The sequence below is a fragment of the Chaetodon auriga genome, chromosome 24 (genome assembly GCF_051107435.1).
Source record: "Chaetodon auriga isolate fChaAug3 chromosome 24, fChaAug3.hap1, whole genome shotgun sequence".
Lineage (NCBI taxonomy): Eukaryota > Metazoa > Chordata > Actinopteri > Chaetodontiformes > Chaetodontidae > Chaetodon > Chaetodon auriga.
Window position 1 is genome coordinate 15910787 of NC_135097.1, and position 18029 is coordinate 15928815.

The window sequence follows — 18029 nt, forward strand, 5'->3', positions numbered from 1 at the left end:
ACTTGTTTTGTTTTGGTAAATTCATGACCAGTTGAAGCAGCACAATGTGACTACTGAAAGAAGAAATAACACATTCCTCTTACAAATGAAAAGTAGAATTCATCGGCAATGAAACACCTTGTTCTCATTGTTCAATTCAACATAATCAAGACCTCTGAAAAAGCTGGATGTGGTCTCTCCCCATTGTAGGTCAACTGATTAACACTGTAACTTCTAGAAAGAACTGACATGTGTGTCAAGGTAAGTCATTTCTAAGTATAATCATGACACAGCTTGTCTGTGTCAAGTGGCTACAGAGACACAATCAGCTGCTTAAAGCTATTACTGCCCACAAGATGAAGACCATCAATATGGCTACCTAAAGTTGCATTATTATGACAGTAATATTTTAAGTAGTCTAGAGTTTGGACTCATTATATAACAACGTCTTTAACAAATTTGAATGTTAACTTGCAAAATGAAACGAAAATGAAAACCACCACCACATGATTACTCCAAAAACTTTGGGGGCTCTAGGTTAAACCACAACAGCAGTTCCTTCTTCTGTAATTTCTGCATTACCACAATGGTTTAAAGTGCTGATATCAAGAGACTGTAGTGATCTTAGTGCTTTGGCACTTCTTCTATTTGATGACAGAACATGACATTGTGCAGAATTTCTGAAACTAGCACCTTCAGCATTTAGTATTGATGCATGTGCTGTACATGCTTGCAGGACCAGGAAAGGTGTTCTGCCTGCTAGTATGATGTCTGTTCCATCCAAACCCAACATGCAGAAAATATTTCAAAGAATAAAAACACTGTGTCCAAAGAGACCAGAGGATAATTAAAATCAAATGTAGCTGACCTGATAGAGAGAGAGCACCAGCACTGCAGCAGCACCATGCCACCAAGGTAAAGCAAAACATGTCATTTTGCCCATACTGGATTAAAAAAACACATTTTTCTCTTGTGAGGGTATGGCTACATTCAACATTTACATACACTGGCTTTATAGACTTGAAATGAAATTCATTGTTGTATTCACCAGCGTTTTCCAGGGCTATTATAACTGTTCACGGACAGTCAATGACATACACCTGCTGTGACATCACAGATTAGGGTGGGGCCAACGGAGGATTTCAGCTCCGGGAAAGCATCGCAGTCACACTTCTCCGCACTTTGTGGCTCAGTGCTGAATAACTGTTTAACGTGCCTGGAGACCAATGAAGACTGCAACATCTGCTACATGTTGTTGAGTGCCAGTACGGCACATAAAACAACAAGAGAGTTTGACCAGAATATACACTTTATGATGTGAGGCTGGTGGTGTGCGCCAAATTAATCTTCTCCCTAAAACACAGTCGTACGCTGAGAGAAAGTTGGATTCATGCACACAACTGTAATTTCAAGTATCTAAATCACTGTGGGTGTATATTAAACCACTAATGTTTGATGGCACCACTACTCCTACGGTGATTCATGTGCAGCATGAAGCTGTAGTGGAGTGACTGGTAAAGTGGTGCACGCTGAGATGTGTAGGGAACCGCTCAAGAGGACATGTTGGGCTCACTACCTTTACTGTGTTGTCGTGACTCTGAGGCTCAGATAAACTTTTAACCTGACAACTTCTAGGATTTTATGTAGTGCTTTTAAGTGTACTGCCTATAGTGTTTCTTCGCTCTGTCAGAGCCGGCTTCTTGCTGGTAAAAGGCTGGATTACATAGAATAGATTACACAGAGGCTGATATATGGGTAAATCCAGAGCACCACCTGTTTTCATGCAGAGGACCTTCCCCAGAACCCTGAAATGCCCTGCATCTTAATGACTTTCAGAGGCTGTTGTGTGTCTTCTGGAGGACAAGTGCAGATCCAAAACCATTTATAGATCTACAGTCATGCATAAAAGGTTGTAGTTACTGAACAAAGCAATGTTCTCCGCAAGCTCCTCCAACTGCAAAGGTTTTGGCTAGTTTTTGTGGCGTAGTCAAGAATGAGCAAAAATTGTGGGATAGACATGCCATCCATTTATTTATTTTTTGAATCTTTTTTTTATAAACTTGGCTTGGATTTCGCTCTGGGCATTCTAAACAGAACCAATATCCAATGAATTTCAAAGTAGTAGAAAAGTAGAAACTTTTGTGCATTAATGTCATTTTGAAATCCAGTAAATTATTACATGATAATATTCAAATAATGGCCAAATCTTCAATAAGAGCTGAATGAGTGGCCAGCACAAACAAAGGCCAGTCACGAATAAATGCCAGGTAAAAAACATTGAGGCGGCTGGAATTACCTTTATCTGAACAACAACAAAAATACCATTCCATTTGCTTCCATTATGCCTCCGTGAAATGCATCAATGGAAATCAACACTTCTGTGAGCATATTGCAATAAATGAACACCAGGAACAGGAAGGATTTTGCCCTTTGACCTGCTGAAGGGCTTTTAATGCGCAATATCTTTTCAGGAAGTGTTCAGATTTATGAAGGGTTGCTACACAGCGATTGAATAAACAAGACAGCAGAGACATAAAACAGAGGGCTTCTCATTCAGATGTGATATGAGAAAATGTGGCTGCTAAGCTGTGAAAATTGCTCATTTTACATACATTATACATTCTTACATAAAAGGAATCCTAATATTAACCTACATCACTGTGCAACACACAAGTGAAAATCCTGTTTAAGACTGGGCTTGGGTCACCGCATGATCGCTCAGCATGTAATGGACGCTTGCTGCATTCAAACTGATGTCTGCCATGCATTTTCCTTCCTTTGTTATATAATTGGTGAGGCCAGCACAAGCGTGCATCCGTGATGACGTGTTTGCGAGGATGTCCAATAGTACATCCACTATGTGCTTCATCATTTCATAACATCATGCTTTAGCCGCGCACTGTCCAGGCCAAGCCCTCTGATACGCGCTAAGTACCGTTTACATGGAATTAATTGTTTTCAAGCAGGACCTGACCGCTGGTGATAAAACTGTGATTTGACGGCAGTGTGCATGTTGCTGTGATGTAAATGTCTGCCCTCTGGCACTTGCTGGACAATCTACCAAATTGAATCTATTAATCACTTTAAGGTGTGTGTGTGTGTGTGTGTGTGTGTGTGTGTGTGTGTGTGTGTGTGTGTGTGTGTGTGTGCTGAGACAGAGTGAGAGACAGGCAGAGAGAGAGGGCACACCAATAATCCCATGTGATAATCTCCCTTGCAGTCCAGTCAATAACAGTGAGGGGGGGAGAGACCGAGAAAACACTAAAAACAACAAACCCCTGGGCTTCAGCTTTGAAAGATGTTATTTTGATACAAAGCGATGATCTTTACCATCACGAGAAGGAAAAAGGAAACACTTAAAGATCCTCTTTTTCAGATAAACAACGATTTACCTGAAATTATTTCATCCCTTTCAGACAAATCCATTATTTTAGACCATGGCCACTGAAAATTCACTATTCTGACTGGTTGGATGGTGTGGATTCACTTGTAGTCACTACAACTATGAGGTGCATTTTTGATTGCTGTTATGTCTGAACGCAGCAGTGTTAAACTGCAGCTAACGCAGCGACAGCAGAATTTAGGTAGCGTGGTTGTTAGCCAATGGCGTCACCCATTACAATCGTGGAACATACAGCTTGTCCTGTATTAATGTTATTACTCCAGTCATTTCATACAATAATGGCATGCAGTGATCCAAGTGAACAGCTCCTAATGGTTAATTAGAACTAGAATATGACAGATTTGCTCATTCCTTCCATAAAAAATTTGCTGGCATCAGTACAAAGTCTGCTCAGTGACACATGACTTTGCTAACAGTGCGGTCAAATGTGTGTATTCAGAGCCTGCTGTGCTGCCAAAAAAGCATGAACTACAGTAATCCTGCACAGGATCATGCGCACAAATACTCTCTCTAAAATGGCCTGTTAGAGTGAACACTTAGCAGAAAGCATACCTCAGCAGTACACCTGACCAATAAAACAACAGCAGTAGGATTTTGTGTTTGCATGCGTCCATGAGCAGATAGCTGGAACATACACTACACAGCCTAGCAATGCACCAGAGACTGATCTGCGTAGGTGCATCTACATGGAGACGAGCAGAGGAATTTTACTGTACAAAGAGTGAGAAGACGGTTCCCACCCAGGGACAGTTGGAGTGGGGGGCACAGCAACACTGATGGAGTGATTGATGACTTGTGCAGAGGTCATTTCTAATGTCGTGGCAGGTACATGATGACAGAATGAGGAGCGGAATGAAGGATTGTGTGAGGAAGATCCTTCAGCAGCGTACACGATGAGACGAGGACGAGCAGTGACAGCAGCAGGGATCAGGCAGAGTGCAATCATTATGGCCGTGTTCCGTTGGAATCGCAGCTTACTGTGTTATGCGTTTCCTGTGGTTTCGTGGGTGACAATGGACTGATGACACTGATCACAGAACAGTTTGGTGTTTTAGATTGTGCAGTGGAGGGTTTTCCTTCCTTCTAAACATGTTTCCATAACTTCAAATCTGGCAAAATATGATTTTTGCATGATCTCGCAAATCAGGCTGCCTTGCATGGTAATAAAATACCATCAGTTGAGGAAAAGCTATAAGATAAAAGTGAGTCTTAAGAACAGATTTAAAAAGGGACACTGAGTTTGCCTGCCTGATAACCCCAGGCAGACAGTTCCACAGCTGAGGGGCCCATGAACAATCTGGTCACCTTTTGTGACAAGTGGGGATCACAGATACAGGCAGGAGGATGACCATCCAAGGTTAAAAACAAGCAGTACAATTTTAAAATCAATTCTAAAACTCACAGGAAGCCCACGAAGGGCAGCAAAGATGTGTGTAATGTGCTCTCTACTCTTAGTATGAGTTAAAATCCTGGTAGCAGCATTTCTGTCTTTGGATGCTTGGCCTGCTAATACCTGAATAAACTGTGTCGCAGTAGTCAAGACAGGAGGAGATAAAAGTATTAACGACCTTTTCTAAATCTTCAGAGGAAAGAAATGAGCTGATTTCAGGTGGACAAAGCAGGACTGCACCACTTTAGTCACCTTAGCGCCAAATGACAACCCTAAGACAAAAATAACACCTCAGTTGCAGGCCTAACATGATTAGATAAGGCACCCAGACTAGATGAGAGATCATTAATGCTGATAGTGCTGGGGCTGCTGGTGGTAATTATAATCATATCTGATTTGGAGTCATTCAGCTGCAGGAGATTTTTGGATATCTTTGGCGATAGTGAAGATGAGGACATGAGTAGTCTTTGATGATGATTTCTACTCCGCAAACTCTTCTGCGGTCCTTGATAATGGACTCTGATGTGGTCGTCTTCATTCGGCACAGGTGAAGTGACACTCTGATGGTAATGAGGTGGGGGGATGACTGGAAGTGGGATGACGTGAAAACACTCATTGGTCACAGAAAGCGGGAATGAATAGGTGGGTGATTCCGGTGAGTCTGCTGGTACCTTGCGCTTGCGTTCAGCCCGTTCCCGTGAACGCCTCCTCCGCTCTCTGGCTTTCTCCAGAGCCTTCAGGTCCGGAGGTTGATCCATCTCGGACCTGGCCTTCTTAATGTGAGCCGCGGCATGAGCCATGGCTGCCCTCTCAGTGTCCCCACACGAAGAAAACTAAAGCTTTTAGATCACTTTCAGAAGTCCTCTCAGAATGCTTGCTTTAGTGGCAAGCCTGTCACCCAAGGAAACCAGCCCCCACCTCACCAGGTGACGTTCTTGTTAAGGATAAACCGTCGCAAGTAGATGAAAGTGGGAAGAGGATAGAGGTAGCGCTGATATCCTCTAGTCCTCTAACCCACCAGCTCTCTTCAGCCATGCAGAGACTGTGAGTGTCTGTAAAGCCACCCTCCCTGCTGCCTAGATCTGAGACAGGGATAGAGATAGAAGAGGGGTGGGCTAGTGCACGCCACCAAGAGGTAAGCTAGAAGACCAATAGAAAGGCAGAGCAGCTAGAAAGACACAGAGAGGCAGCGAGCAGAGAGCTCCTCCCCTCCCTTTATTGCTCGGGCTGCAGAGGTAGCAGCAGATGCTATGGGAACCTGGGAAGCCTCTGATTTGGACTCTCCATATACAGAGCTTCCCCACTTATCATGTACCAGAAGGGGAGGCAGGCGAAGGGGTGTGTAGGGATTATAGAAGTCGAGGTGAGGGGGGGGAGTGAGGGAGGAGGAAACGATATGTGGGAGGGGATACAGGACACGGAAGCATCAGCGAGTGTCCTTTCGAAAAAAGAGCAGGGGAGGTACCACTCTTCCTGGAGCCAGGGGGTGATTAACTTGGAGTCCAGTCAGTGTCTTCGACCTCCCCTGTTGGGATGTCTGTAATGGTACACTCTGCCTCAGTGACTGGGAGGTTTCACAGCTCCAGAGCAAACACACACGCATAAATACACACAGAAAAACACATAAGTCATTTTTTTCTCAAGCACGTTTACAGTTTTTTTTAGCTTGTAGTCATGAAAATGACAAAACTACCGTACTGCAACCAGTATATGACATCTACAGCCAATGCAATTTGTGTGTCTATTGCAGCTTTTGGCCATATTTCCATGGATATCCACTATAGTGTGTCTGTATTTCATGACACAGTAGAAGCCATGGCATGAGCTGAAACATAATGTATCGTATAGTTTAAGGCAGAAACAGAAGCAGTGGCTATGACAGAGGGCTCACCTCAGCAGTACTCACGTCACACAATCCCTGTCCATGGTGCTGAAAGTACAATGCTGCACCAGTGAAGGGCAGCAAAGGATACCTGACCGATATTGCCACCTAGTATTTCTAGTGCTAAACATTGTTGGTCAAGAAGCGCTGTGCAGGAATGCAGCAGTAATGTATTCACAGGCATTATTAGCACCAGTGTCTCAGTTCAAGCAGCCTTTAAGAAAAACATGCACACCACATCCAGCCAACAATCACATATTCATATGAATCACACAGAAAAAGTCACAAAAGAAGAGCACTACACTTGCATCCAGCGCCAAATAATCCACCTTAATATCCAAGTCTTCACTTAACATTCTATGAAGACATCGACTGCAATGTGTTCTTTTCCAAGGCCTCACCCCTTTTGCTTTTTAAGACAATGGCGCCACCTCATGGCCTGACCCAGCAATAAAGGTGGATGGTGAGATGATCCAACCTCAGCAAGCTACAGGTGCAGGACAGAAGCAGCAAACAAAGGAAAAGCACATGTAGTCCACAAACTGAATACTGACAGCTTCCTAATAAGTTAATGGAGACACATTTGATCAAGGTCTTCTCTGTCAGGCAAACACTCAAATGACGTGATGCCTACTTGCCATCTCATTACAGCTTGTGGCTGACATCCTTTATCCCTCTGTTTCCTACTGGTCCCAAATATAACTCAGGTGCTCAGATGGATAGTTGGTTAAAAAGACTTCACAGGTTGCATCAGTACATTTCTGAGGACTTCTATATTCAGACTACCTGTCCTCATCATTACCATTGAACATCGCCTCCTCCTACCACAAATGAGTTTCCCTCTATTATATAAGAAAATCCAAATGCAGAGAAAAGATGAGTCTGTCACAGTTAGTATGCACATAGATAATAGGACAAGTTGTTTGACCCTGAGGGTTTTTACACCAGGCAATTGTGCATTTTGCCTTACTTTAGATCTCAAAGTGTTTTTCCATGTTAACATATTGCCTGTAGAAGCAAGAAAATATGGCTACTTCTCTTTAAACCCATTGGCAGTCATTATACGGACAAAGAGTGGCAATAAAACAATGATTTACCACAAACGGTGCTGAAGCAATGACGCTCAGCATGCAGCATGAATGTGAATGTGATGGTGTCAACAATTGTAAATGAATGAGGAGTTTACAGGGTAGAATATTGCTTTATGTAGGGAATAACTGATAATATCCAAAGCACTTCTCTCAACTGTTCCTTACAGAAGGTTCTGTTCAAAGCCCCCAGATCTCACAGCACATAAAGCACTTTTGTTTCTATGGAAAGACTCACGGGCGAAGTTTCAATAACAGAATAATGTTGGTGTGTTTTGTGCTTTGTCAGTGCAAGCTCTGGTGTAACATACAGTAGAAGAAGAAAAGCAGGTGCCTGGTTACTAATCTCATCCAGATCTTCACTGACAGAGATGGTGTGTATTATATGAGTAATCGGCTGAGGGTCTCAGAGATTAAAGGACCTCCAGCTGCTTCTACCTTCCCAGCGATGCTCAATGCTTGGACTTACAACCTGCACAATACACACTCTTCACGGCCTGAGGTCCGGCCCTGACCTCTGAGCAAACAAGGGCTCAGGGGCAGTTAGCTCAGGTAATTGGTTTGGAGCAGGCCGGAGCGAGAGGTAGCCAAGAGGGAAGATTAGGAGAAACAAGTCACCATGTTAGGAGGTCACTTGTTTTGCAGTTTTGAAAAGATAGTTCAAACAAATTCTAAACTCAAAGCACAAAAAAACTGTGAAATATTTTCCTCTGTGTTCAGATCGTGAATTATTGGTGACTCTGAGCACAAATCTTGGATTTCATGAGGGATTGTGGGTCAGATTGGTGCAATACATAATTGTGATGACTGGCAATGTGAGAATAAAAAAAAAAAGATTTGAGTGTATATGATGATGTAGTCATGGATTAGCTCCGGAGGCCATCTGGTTGCCTTGACTAGAACTGTGCGGCACAAAAACACACAGACACACACAGGTTTTGTTACTCAGCTGGAGGTGTGCTCATTCAAGTGTTAAAATCAATGGAACAATCAGGAGCAGGTGCAGCTGTGTCCTGCAGCAGGGACGCTAAAGGAACAGGTCAACAATACCTACAACAGGGCCCCGGTGCCAACATCTCTCCCCGTCCGTTTGAACTTACCTAGAAGAAAAGACAAAAAGATGTGGTTATTATCGGCTGCGTGATTTGTGATGAATGCAGAATTATGCCCAGATATCAGAGTTCCAGACTACTGTTTAACAACTGCATTTCTCAGTTGAAACATGGTGATTGTTTTTCTCATAAAAAGCAATGAGTTCTTGAAAACTGTCATCTCTGATACTCAAAAGGGTCTATTACTACAGTTTAACTGATGGGCATTAAACACCACTAAAAACAGCTTATAAATGCTTCAACACAATGTTACACAAATGTACTATTCCTTAAATCACCTACTTGAAGAAACACCAGAAACAGACAACATCGGCTGTCTGTGAACACCACACCAAAACAGCACCTACTGGGAAGAGGTCAAAGGTCGACCAGGGGTCAGGGGAGATGCCTCTTGCCCCATTGGACCTAATTTCAGCAGATTCCAATCAAGAAATTCTCTTAATACCTTCTTTATTTGATGCCTTTTCTAGCTGCACTTCTGCATTAGTGTTGCACAGCTTAAATCATAGACATAATAGACCATGTTCACACCTTATGATGTTAACTTATCCTCACACCTCAGATGAACCAGACAGAGAGACACCACCCACAACACAAACATCTCTCCAACTACCCACAGGGGGGTTCCTCTCCAAGACATGGGTGCCCTTGTGGGACGTATCCCCTGGGTGTAAAGCAGACAAAGAGGCTCCGCTAACCTGGCCACGCCTTAGCCTCTCCACCACTACCATTATTAATACATTCATTATAACAGAGCCGAGCTTCTGTCTCTGTCAAAATCTGCATTTTGAAGTCATTACAAACATATGTCACACACTGACTGTTATCTGTTCCCATTGTGTCTGTCTGTGTAATGTATTGTTCCTCAAAACCATTTAAACACTATCACTCACCTCTGACATGTTAGCATGGGGGAATCCACCCCACTTAGGGATAGTGTGTATGTGAATGTGTGTGTATTTATTTTGTATGCATGTGTGGGTGTCTTCAGAGGCCTGGGGGGAGGGTCTTTAATTTATCGCTCCTGCTGTTACAGCCAAATGACGGCGCTGCTGCTCAGATTGAGCTGTAATGTGTGTCAGTGTCCTCGTAGCCAGTTAGCGTCAACACACAACAATGAAGCACTTCAGCGCTTTGCCAGCTTCTCCCAATTATCTGATGGAACCCGAGGGACAAATAGAGCTCAGTCTGACCAGGAATCATGTTACATCTCCAACTGCAATAGCTGCAATATTACTTAATGTGTCAGTTGTTTTATGATGGAACGATTCCCTCTTGCACTGTTGATACAGATGATAACTGTTTTATTGCAGCATTTATTCAAGATTACAATATGTCACATTGCCCGGCTCTTACGGTCAAGAAATGAAAGCATTCATCTGAGTTTTTAGAGAGTCATTTCCCCTGTTTCCAGTTGAAGATCTAATAATCTCTTTGTTTGATTTACTGACTACAACGACGTCATATTACTGTTCAGATGCTAAAACCAGACGAGAGGAGCTCAGACTGCCAAACCATCCTTTCGTTGGAGCATGAAAAGTAGGAGCATGATAGGTAAAAACAACACGAGTCAATCTTCAGAATGCGATCACTTATTGAAAGGAGTCAGCAGTTTTTCACACCCGTTGTTAATATCAAAAATATCGAGGGGTGAACACAGGCATCAGGTCTTAATCAAAGAAGCTAAATGTGATTTTAAGTGCTTTGATAATGCGCAATTCACACTGCATTTTCATTTCTCTGTGTTAGAGTAGCACTACCATGCAAAGCCTGACAACCAATGCCATCATCACGGCTCATGGTACCATTCCCACCACAGTGGCTGCTTTCTATCATCCATTGCCTAGCAACAAGGGTGTGGGGCGTAGTCAACGGTAACAGTGAAGCGAAGGAAGCTAGAGAGGAGCCTCTCCACGGGGTGAGTGCGCGCGCGTTGGATAACTCAGTCCCTTGGGTTTCATTAGTACAATCGTTCCTCACCTAATGAGATCACATACTGACACACACACACTGAAAGTTGTATTTGTGTGTGTGTGTGTTACAGAGAAAGCACATCAGAATGTCACATGGCATGAATCGAACAATCAAGAGTCCCTGTCTCTACTGATAGTGGACACAAAAGGGGCGAGGGAGCAATACAGAGAGAGAGAGAGAGAGAGAGAGAGAGAGAGAGAGAGAGGGAGAGGGTGTGGTAGGGGGGAGTCGATTCATCAGTACCCAGCCCAACCGAGCCAAATGAGCTGTCCCAGAATTCCCCTGAGGCCTTGATGACATCATCCATCGCCGCTCCCCTCCCTGCTTCACGCATTATTCATCTTTACACACACACACACACACACACACACATCTTTCACACGTCCCAGGTTCCGCTCTAATTTGACATTCGAGTGCTGTGTGCAAATACCAAAACGTAAATGGAGAGCGGCCCTCAAAACACACACATATTCATGCACACACGGTAACACACAGCTACCGCAGTCCGCCCGCAGGTGGAGTTTTTTTTCTCAAGAAAACAGATGTTTGATCAAACTGCTGGAAATACTGATATACCGTTGAATTATCAATTGTAAGTCCCAAATGTGGGTCAAGCTTTTAAAAACACTACATCCTACATTTCCCATAGTGCAACGAAAAGCATCTTTTAGTTTGCAGTGTATGAGACAGGACTGTTTGAGAGGAGGCGAAAAGGGGGCTCACTGTTACCTTTGAGAGGGATTGAAGCTCAATCCAATCAATGTAATGACTGGAAAAAAAAAAAACATGGTCCCCAAGAAAATGTTCTAGAGGCAAGAGGAAATAGAAAACCACCAAATAGCTCACATGTTGTGATAAGAGCTTCATGATTACTCTCAGAAGTCATGATTATATTCAACAGTGGCATAACATTCAGTGATGACTGCTACACTGCTATATAGATGTCTAACTATGGCGATTAAGCCAAACTGCTGTTAGATCCCAAATGATATGAGATCATTTAAATTAATCCTGTAGACAGCTTGCAGTCTCACTTTGGATGCTAAGCTAATGTTAGCTCGTGGAACAGTTCCACAGACTGACAGGACAAGCTGTCGCTTGGCCCTGAATTTCCCCGATTAGACCTCAAAATGTTGATGTGATGTGCTCAAAAGTTCTGATTATCGCTGTCTACAAGCACTGCATGTCGGTCAGGACTCGATCGCAGTCTCACTAGAACAAATGAGGCTGAACGCTGATGGGTGCAGTAGGTCTGACCTCCATGTGCAAAATAGGTGGCGTGCCTCGATAAACAACCTGGAACTGTATCATTAGAAGCTTACATGCTATTCAGTATCATGTGATTAACTACAGACTTGGCCCTTTAAGTACTCCCCCCACCCCAATATTTTGTGAATGTATGATTGGATTATAATATTTACTGTGCAGTCACATTGGGCTTATGGTGTCTTATTAGCACCTCTTTAAGTCAAGTGTTGCACACTGGCGCAAAGACCTGCTTAACTAGCTTTATAGCTATTGTCTGGCTAATGAGTGTCTCAGATTTTAATCCAGTGTGAAAAGATGGAGCAGGGAATCCTTCGTTATGGGGGGATTAGGGGTTAAAAACCGAGGAAGTGCAGAGAGAGAGAGAGAGGAGAAACCACAGCAAGTATTTAACACACTCTCAACTGTTTAGAATGGGAAGGCTGGACATGGAGAGGAACTTTGAGCTTCGAAGCTGCTCACAAAAAAGACTGCAAACCTTGGTAAAAATACTTAAATTCAATAAAAACAGTTAGAAATGAAAAGATCAGATGAACATAAGAGTCCTCTGCTGTACATGAAGCAAACACATACAGACAGTCATGCTTTGTGACCTGCACTAAGACATTTGGTTTTACTGCAAATTATGCAGAATTTAATGTACAATTAGTTTTTATACCAAATTCATTGTAGATTTGCAAAAGATTTTACATTAAATTCACATATTTACAGATGAATACGGTGTAAATTTCACATTTACTTCACATACTTTACATAAAATTCTAAATTACTTTTGCATCAAATTCGCACCAATTCCAGATTAGATTTACAAATTTTACACCAAATTTATACCAAAGTCAAAACCAAAGCATAATTTACACCAAATTCAAACAATGCAGAATTCAAAGCACTGATGGAGGCGTTTTTTTACAGTATGCAACAGGCTGTCTGCTCTGCAGAGACACTAGCCGAGTCAATTTAGGGAATGATGTTAGAGCTTAAATCTAATATCCAGGACATTACATCCATAAGTTATAGATCAAAAAAACACAGAACAGTTCACCTGCAGTACAGTTTCATGACATGACAGCTCAAGCTCCGAATGATCCATAAATCAAATTGACAGCGGCAACGTGAGGCGGGCCTGCCAATCAAAGCTTACCTGGCCTGTTGCTCCTACCACCATGCCTGCGCTCATGGGTGCTCCCAAAGAGGCCACAACACCCCAGGGTGAAATTTATCCGACGTGAGTTTGACTCCGAGTGTCTAAACCGAGATGGAAGCGTGCGTGCTGTGTGTAACGTGTGTGTATGTGTGCGAGATGGGGAAAGGGGGGAAGAGGCGCAAGTGCAGGACAGTCTTGCCGACTGTGAGTGGATTAGTGTGTAACGTGCTGGAGGTATTAACACACTGCAGCCAACATGCACGGCACGCACACAAACACACACGCATGGATGTGTGCACACTGAGGGGTGTGTGCATTCTTAGAGGGGATTACGGGGACTAAAATAGAGGAGTCTTTTCTACTGACCTAGAATCAGAATGGTACAATAAAGAGACAACGGAGGGCGGACGAGCCGCAGTGTAAACACACACACTCGCAAACATGTGAGCTCACACAGGTGATGTGGAAACACAACCTGCCGCTTTGTCCTCACACACACACAGAGCGCTCAGGTGTTTTTTGCATTTTACATTTTACTCTGTTTTCTGCTAGAATGCAAACATAGCCTCACTTTCTGAACACAAAACACGACTCTGAGCTCCAGGCTGAAGCTCCCTCAGCTGTGTTTACTTGTATTTGCATGTCATGAAGGTGAACATATCAGCAGAAATCTCTCTATCTAAAGCTCTGAGATGTCAGGCCTCACTTCAGCATCTCAACCTCCTATGCTAAGAGTCATTTATGGCCACTTGTGACTGGCCAGGTGTGCGGAGGTGTAAAAGGACGCTTAAATACTAAAAATGTAGCCTCAGCCAAAACTGACAGTGTTTCTTTAACTGATATTGGTGTTTTTTACTTTTTCATATTCCCTCTGTTACTTCAGGGTAATTAGCTCAGAGTGTTGTTTCCTAGAGCAAAGAGGATGATGTCACTGAGCTGCACCATGTTCTCAGTTACTGGTGAGCATTGAATTTGAGCTTGAGAAGAAAAGTAGAATATTATGGGCATTAGCTTTTAAAAGGGCATCTTACACAAAATCAGTTCACACATCATGAGGAGTGAGACTCAGCCTGTGTAGTGTCTTTGTAGTGACTGGGAGGATGACCCTGATGATGTCGTCAGGGTTTGCTTCAGGGTCCAGACGTGACATTTTTATAAAAAAAAAAGTTGATGCTACAAAATTAAGGTATGGAATTTGAAGACAAGGGTGCTTGCCAAGTTTATTGAGTTGCATCATGGGAATTGCAGGATCCAGCTTTTTCAGTCTGATTTGTGCTCGGAACTAAAACTAAAACCTTTTTCGATCCGTCTCTCGTGAGCCCCTCATCTGTATGGACTTGGGATGCTAAACTGCCGGAGTACAGTAAGAGCCAAGTGAAGAAACGAAATTCTCTTCCATATCTCAGGAACAGATTAGTGTTCAGCCAACCTGTTAATCAAAAACCACCCATCCTGCCCCAGAGGATTTATACAGTTTATAAGGCTTGTTGCATCATCTGCTTATGGCTGCATCTGGGGTGATACTGAGACCAAAAACCAGGGAGAGATATAATCTAATGTCATGGATAGCACGCAGCTTGATTGATTAGATGTTTATTGTTGAGCGGATTGTATGCGCACACACCAACACACACACAGATATCAGCAGTTTGGAAGGTGGAAGATCACACAGCCAGTGTGCAGCTTAGATAAACAAGATGCTGTCATATCCACTTGTGAATGAATGAACTGGTCTGTTTATGAAGGGCTGAATATCTTCTAGACAGTAAACCTCTACTTAAGAGGGAACATCTGGCTAATTACACGCTCTAATCCATCATCTCCAAACCATATTATGTGAGTATGGATGTATGCATAGGTCAATGTGTGTGTGTGTGTGTGTGTGTGTGTGTATGTGCGCAAACCACATGCTAAACTTGCAGCTGCTGTTTATTTTCAACATTCATAGTTGGAGTGATTATGTAATCAGTATGTTTGTGAAATCAAGCACACTGAAGTCAAATTGAATTATGTGTTTTGTGTGTTTGAAGTATGCGGCACCACACGTTTGTCAAGAAGATGGTTTCTGATTTACCATTTGAAAATAGTGATTTATTTTTCTCATCAATCTAAACTTTAGAACTGAATATGACTAACGTAAGAGGAAATGCTGCAGGAATTGCACCTTTGCCAAACAAGAGAAATGTGTCTTTGTCAATAGAGAATGTGCTAATTTGCTAACCCATGAAAACAAATCATATTTGAGATATGAATACCTTCCACAATAATACTATATGGATTCATTGTGTCCTCTTTAAATCCCATTCACAATCCCCATTCCCCAGTGCTGTGTAGGATATCATGTAGTAAGGAGTCTCTGTCAGCAGGTGCCGCCACAGCTGAAGCAGTATGGCTATAAATATTTACACGCCTGAGATACTCCTCATATTATTGTGTAGGAGGACTTTTGAGGGTGTCAGACTGAATAATTGTCTGAAACCTTTCACTGTGTAAAAAAAACCAAACTGCTCTGTGCTGTGATGAAAAAAGTCTCCACGAGGATTAGCTCACCTGGAATGTTCATGGGGAGGCTGACATTTGGCCTCACCAGTCCACAGCCTACCTTAAGGCTCAGAAACACACACACACATGTTGTATGCACACGCACTAACACACACTTCCCCACATATAAATGCAACAGCATGCATATCTGAAAGCAGACAATACTTGAAACACACGAAGGTGATGCTCAGGTACATTTATGTGCACACATACACACCCTGCCCGCCATACCGTGTTGAATAATGGAAAGGGGCTAAGGAGGGTGGGGTGGTGATTATTCACCACAGCCTCAGGACACAAGAGGTGGGGGTGGGGGCTGCTGAAGGGGATGCAGAGCAGAGAAACACGAGCCCATTCCACATCATAAAAACACATTTCCTTGTGTTGTATGGAGGGTTTGGATTAGGATCTCTTATAAAACATTTCTTTCTTTCTACACCCTGTGATTGGCTGAGTGTTAAACGTGTTAAAACTGCCTGCTTCTGTCAATCGGCGACGCAGACGGCAGGTGAAGGATGCATGAGGGAGACAGAGCATGCGTGTGTGTCAGACAAAGGTAAATATGATGCATTTGGTAGGACGAGGGGTCAAAGGTGACTTGATAGGGATTCAGTGGGTAGAAAAAAAACCCAGGGGATAACAACCAATGAGATTACTTCTGCATCCAATTCCAAATGGCTACTACCTGCCAACCATTTGTGAGTTATTACACCAGTGCAGAACGTAGCTGTGACAGTTCCTAGAACGCCTGTTATTCAGAAAAGGCTTGATTTATGTATGAATGGAGCAATCAGCTGTCCTCTAACCTCAAACCTCTATTATTGCAACCTGTAATAAATTGTAAATGAGAAATACACTAAATCTGCTTTAGCAGTCATTGATAAATGAAATGCAAAGTATGGAGTTATATTATTAAATTATGAGCAAGCCATGAGACATTTTGAGCACAGTAAAAGGAAACTGCACACACGTCATGCAAATGCTAATTAATTTTAACAAAAATTGATGTGCAATACATTTATTTGCATATTTGCTATTACCCACATGTTCCGTTTTTGTCTGCATGCTAAACCTTTTTGTTTGGAAATAAACTACCAAGATGGAGGTGGACGTTCTCTCTAATGCAGGTTTTAAAGACAAAGAATAATGGATTTCATTAAAATTGAGTATGTCAAAACAATAATATAAAGCAAAGACATGCTGTTACCAAACACACTCCTGTACTGGTCTTTAAAGAGGAATTGTGCTCCACTAGAGTGGCTACGGAGAGTAGAGAGGAGCTCAGATATAATTGGATAGTTGTGTGTGATGAAATGAGAAATAATGCAGATGCGGAGGGATGTAAAAAATATCTTGTTCATTTTGAATGTTTACAGTTTTGCATCGTTATTCAGAGTGATTTACGAGATTAATATGTGTGTTTTGTTAATCTTTTTGATGTCCCAATTCAAGAGTCTTCACCTAATTGGCCAGTTTCAATTAAGCACAATAAGGCCGCAACCTGTCTGACTCAGCTTTACTTCTTAGCACTCTCAACATTTCTATGAGTGTTCCAGTGTGTCTCACACATAAAGTCACTGAGCACAGCACAGATTCTGTCTGCTCAAATAAAATTCATCTTTGCTTCGCCTTAATCTCTGATCATTTCTTTACAGAATATAATGTATGTGCTTATAGAAATCATTCTGTGCTCCAAATATCTCATAGTACACTCAGACTTCAGGCTCAATTGTAGCTCCATATATTGTACCAACCTTTCTTTTACGTGGAAACTCTATGTGGCGACCATAGTAAATAAAGTCTGAATTGAAAAAGTCAATTGGGCTGGACTCCCACTAGTGTAATATACACTAATGAAACAGCATTGAAGAGGCTAGCTTGGAATATAAATCAGGTAGTTAATGCGGGAAATAAGATGTGCCTCTAATTGACTGTGTCAGTCTCAGCAATTAGACTGTCTGTAACCTCTGGCTGTGGAGGAGACTCCACACCAGAGCTCTTATCCTCTGACCCTTCTATTGTATTTGATTAAATTCTCATTCGATTCCTTCACTTGAACACTGGCACTGACCAGAACACCAACAAAGATCTCCAAGATACAGATGACAGCGTTGCCTTGTCTTTCTTTCCTCTGTGTCACTGCTGAGAAGCAAGGGGTGGAAGAACACGAGGTGCAGTGGAAGGTCTTGTGTAACAAGGCGATCTTTCTGTGCCGATGAATAGACTGGCCTTTCTCCCTTTTGCTCCCGC

The 18029-nt window shown here is 42.6% G+C and overlaps 1 protein-coding gene across 20 annotated transcripts in view; it reads right to left on the bottom strand.

Annotated features, from left to right (window-relative positions):
* Positions 1-18029, bottom strand: part of ank2b (ankyrin 2b, neuronal) — a 177692-nt gene that overhangs the window by 92537 nt on the left and 67126 nt on the right. For 15 of the 20 annotated variants that reach the window (XM_076724285.1, XM_076724277.1, XM_076724288.1 and 12 more), the window contains exon 1: positions 5444-6078. The exons of 4 other annotated variants lie outside the window; for them this stretch is intronic. In XM_076724285.1, coding sequence (XP_076580400.1) covers positions 5444-5572 — 129 coding nt within the window. In that variant the 5' untranslated portion in view covers positions 5573-6078. Of the gene's footprint in view, positions 1-5443; positions 6079-13235; positions 13354-18029 lie in introns of those variants that run through there. One more of the 20 variants, XM_076724287.1, reaches the window with a different exon arrangement.